The sequence below is a fragment of the Miscanthus floridulus genome, unplaced genomic scaffold (assembly GCF_019320115.1).
Source record: "Miscanthus floridulus cultivar M001 unplaced genomic scaffold, ASM1932011v1 fs_647_7_8, whole genome shotgun sequence".
NCBI lineage: Eukaryota > Viridiplantae > Streptophyta > Magnoliopsida > Poales > Poaceae > Miscanthus > Miscanthus floridulus.
In genome coordinates this window covers 1-4367 of record NW_027097061.1, presented here as the reverse complement: position 1 = coordinate 4367, position 4367 = coordinate 1, and the positions used below count along the sequence as shown (strand labels likewise).

General features: G+C 41.3%; 1 protein-coding gene across 1 annotated transcript; it reads left to right on the top strand.

The window, feature by feature from the left end:
• Nucleotides 1-742: 742 nt before the first annotated feature.
• Nucleotides 743-3656, top strand: LOC136532537 (uncharacterized; the record flags this gene model as incomplete). Its single annotated transcript, XM_066525122.1, has 5 exons — nucleotides 743-832; nucleotides 1494-1577; nucleotides 1673-1789; nucleotides 2591-2743; nucleotides 3555-3656. Coding segments are annotated over exons 1-5 (546 nt in total), but the record flags the coding sequence as incomplete, so codon positions are not given.
• Nucleotides 3657-4367: the final 711 nt, after the last annotated feature.

Sequence of the window (4367 nt, the reverse complement as noted above, 5' to 3'; positions counted from 1 at the left end):
GACGCCAGCGTCTTCACTGCTTCTACTGACCAGACGCGTTGGACCAGTTGATGCTAGTGTTCGGTTCACTCTGTGAAACCCTGTCTTTTCTATTTAGGGCACCAGTGGCACCGTAGGACTGTCCGCACTCTACGGGTGGACACTCCACCGGTGAAGTTTCTAACCCTTGCTCAAATATGCCAACCACCAAGTGTATCACCTTGTGCACATGTGTTAGCATATTTTCACAAAATATTTTCAAGGGTGTTAGCACTCTACTAGATCCTAAATGCATATGCAATGAGTTAGAGCATCTAGTGTCACTTTGATAACCGCATTTCGATACGAGTTTCACCCCTCTTAATAGTACGGCTATCGATCCTAAATGTGATCACACTCTCTAAGTGTCTCGATCACTAAAACAAAATGGCTCTTACCACTTATACCTTTTCCTTGAGCCTTTTGTTTTTCTCTTTCTTCTTTTCAAGTCCAAGCACTTGATTATTACCATGGCATCACCATCATCATGTCATGATCTTTATTTGCTTCATCACTTGAAATGTGTTACCTATCTCATGATCACTTTGATAAACTAGGTTAGCACTTAGGGTTTCATCAATTCACCAAAACTAAACTACAGCTTTCAACGCGCTAGTCCTTCGCTGCTGCCAAAGCCACCAGCAGTCGAATAGACTCCATGCGCGCTACCGGCGCAAAGACTTCCTCGAAATCGATGCCCTCGCGCTGGACAAAGCCTCGAGCGATGAGGCACGCCTTGTGCTTCACAATAGCGCCGCGCTCGTCCTGCTTAACCTTGTACGCCCACTTCAGGCAATCAGACAGCATCCTGAAGGTGGATCGACGAGCTCCCAAGTCTCGTTTTCCTCGATCACCTTCATCTCCTCCAGCATCGTCCGTCGTCAATTTTCATCGCTCTCGGCCAGCGTGAACGTGGGTGGTTCCTCTACACTGACGAGAAGCAGCACTAGGTCATTGAGCAGCCGACCCACCAGGCCTGAGGACCCTGTGCCGCCGCCGATGTCGTCCAGCCTACGGAACTGCACCTCCTCATAGTCGTGGAAGGCATCCACGAACTCGGTGATGTTGCTCACTTGTTGGACCCGGGACTGGTCACCGGGTGAGCCGACTGGTCACCGGGAGGGAGAACAGAGCGCACATACATAGCACAAGCACTAGCGTTGGGCGGAGCTTTGCAGAGGAGATGACAAAACTGAACTCTCTCACTTTATTGAGTAGCAGTTGGAAGTTATATATACAACTCTACCCATCTAATCCTAGTACACAGACATTCCAGACTGCTACAGTGACTAGATGTGATAGTAGGGCTGACTTTGATGCCTGCCCCTGCTATGGCTATAGTGCGGCAGGGGAGCCTTTCAGCGTCTGTCCCTGCCGCGGCTACGGTGCAGCAGCAGGGGAGCCCTTTCAGCGCATGCCCCTGCCGCGCGTACAGGGGAGAGCAACAGATTACTTTACACTGTTTTACTACCTAGCCCAACAAGGAAGTAAATCTGTCAACACCTTTGACCATAGCATTGCACACTCCTTCCTTGTCTTGTCTAAAGCTATTGATTCAGGTATAGTATTCTCTACTATGAGTCTTGTGTGATATTTATGAACTGTCAAGTTATATATGGAGAAAACATCTCATCTTTGATACATAAACTGGTAGGCTGGAGCTGAAGTGAATGGCATTGGTAATCCTTTGGCAAGGGTTGCGCAGGAAGGCTTAACCGAAGCTATCAAGTGCTTGTTGGAGGCTGGTGCAAACCCCAACACTACTGACTGGGTGAGCCTTCTCTCTTGTTCACACTATCACTGTAGGCTGCTTAACTTCAAATAGTTCTGGTCGTACTGCCTTTTAACACTATTTATATAACATAGCTCCTGTCTCCTGAAAAAAAATGCTCATTAGAAGTCTGTTCATGAAGGAAAATTGAAAGTGGCATAGAAGTCTGTTGGCTTCCAAAAGAAAAAGGGCATTAGTTTTGAACATCTGAGCACCAATTGACTCACTGATCTGATTTAGGCGCACTTTCAACATTTCTCACCTTTTACGAGTAGGTTCATGGCACTGGTTCGATATAGATGCTCACAGTTTACAGTACTGTGGTTCTGTAGCTGTTTAGATGTTTGCCGTTCAGGGTATTGCACGTTGTTTCGTTATTCAATTATATATACCTATATCGATACAAGTTGGGTCTACTGTTTCCCTCAAACATCTGGATACACATGGTCTACTGTGTTAAAACTAGTGAAAGTATCATCAATTATCTTCACATACAAGCTTGTGAAACTTTGCCCGTCCCCACCCCTTGCTATGCACAGTTTATTGGTCTGGATCTATAACCTATAGCACTGCTTTGGCCCATTTTGTTGGTTTGGGATCAAGGAAGTTTTGGGGTAGACAAGAATTACTCCATCGCAATATGGACAAGTGATTTTATTAGGCATCTATTTTGTGGTATTACATTGTTTCATTAAGCCTCTCAGGGAGCATAATTATCCTGAAATCAGTATTTTTTTTATTGGAAGTGTCCATTTGTACTTTCTTATACATTGAATATATTGTTTGTGATGCTCTCAACAGTATGGTAGATTTCCAATAGAGTTGGCTGCCGTGTATGGTACAAGGGAAGATGTTGAGATTCTGTTTCCTTGCACTTCCCCAATTCCAACTGTGACAAACTGGAGCATTGATGGAATAATCAATCATATGGAACTGGAAAGAAAGCAACGAGAGGTATGCCACTGTGGCAAATCATCTTGTTCATTCACTTGGCTGTGCAAATAATTTCATTCACTTGAAAAGAAACAAAAGGGTAGCTTCTGCTTTCTCCTTTTTCTCTGTAAGCACTCCTAGAGATACCAAATGCTAGTGTGCCTGCATATTTGCATTGATGCCAAAGCTCTCTGTAGATTTCTTCTAGAAAACTTGTTTAATTTAAATGCTTTCTCGAATACCTTGTATTGTTGGATTGTTCATAAGTTTGATTCTATTAAAGACAAACAGGTAACCAGTTCAATTTTCTAGATAAAATATACTTTAGAAGTACGTAGGCTATGTCAGTAATCCACTAATTTTGATGTTTAATTGTCATGTACTGATTACTTTCGGTTACAAAAAAGTACTAGTAAACTTTGGAAAGGACGTGTTATTTTACTTGTCATGTAGTGTGTTAATTTACAGTTATTTTTCATTAAGATTACAGAAACTGGTCATGGGAAGAACTTTACACCTAGACTAGTACCAGTTGCCTGTTTTCCACGAAAATTTGGAAAGATCAGTGGTTGCCAGTTAAGTTTTTTTTTTAAAAAAAAATCTGTAGAAAAAGATGTCCAAAGCTGTTCAACCATTAAATCGTTAGCATGTGTTTGCCACCGCCCACCAGTAAGTATGGATGCAGATTTCTCAGGATCGATGACATATGCCTAGTTTTTATACACCTCATATATACGAGGATTTCTGAGAATCCTTTGAATCTTTTTCTAGGTTACAGGTTTGCTTATAATATGCTAGATTTGTCTGATTCAAATTATTGTAAAATGTTTAGGATGATGATTTTGTTGAAGCGAGGAAGTCTGATCTGAAAAGACAGGGTGGTGATGCATTTAAAAAGCAAGATTATATAAATTCCTCAGCATTCTACACACAGGTATGTTGTATTAAAAATGTATTGACATCGGCAGGGTGAAAAATATAAAAATGTTGAATTTGAATGGTTAGTGTCATAATCTCCTTGCATACATCTGAACGTGTTGATTGCAGACTTTTATTACCTAGAGATTTCAGTAAGAAATGAGTAAAACTATGGACTTCCTATAATGCTTGAGAGAGTAAAGAAACCAAGCAATAGCTTGGTTGGTAGAGTCTCTATTTGAGAGGCTGTGCACCCGACTTGAACCTGATGCTCGCAGGTCCTTTCCTAAATAAAGGAGTAAAGGTGTTCATTCCTCTCTTAAGAAAGCCAGGAGACACTTATTGGCCAAGTTTATGCTGATTGAAAGTAATGATATCCATTCATTAACTTTGTTTTGATGGTAGAACAAGATGGGTGCGTGTTATGGTAGTGGATGGCTATTCAATTGTATGTTTTTTACTCTTTTGCAAATTGATTTTCCTAATTGTATTAGTCCTACATTTACAAAAACCAAATCCCTAAAATATCATTTATTGGTTAATCATCAGCATATTTTTTCTGAGTAACCTATGTCCTGATACATGGCAAGCACCAAAGTATGTCTCTAGGAATTGCATTTGTTTGCAAAGCATGGTTTTTTTTCTTGAGCCCACAGGAGAGTTGTGTATCTTTATATTAAGAAGAAAAAATGGGGTCACACACCTCCAACACACTTAGGTTTGCAAA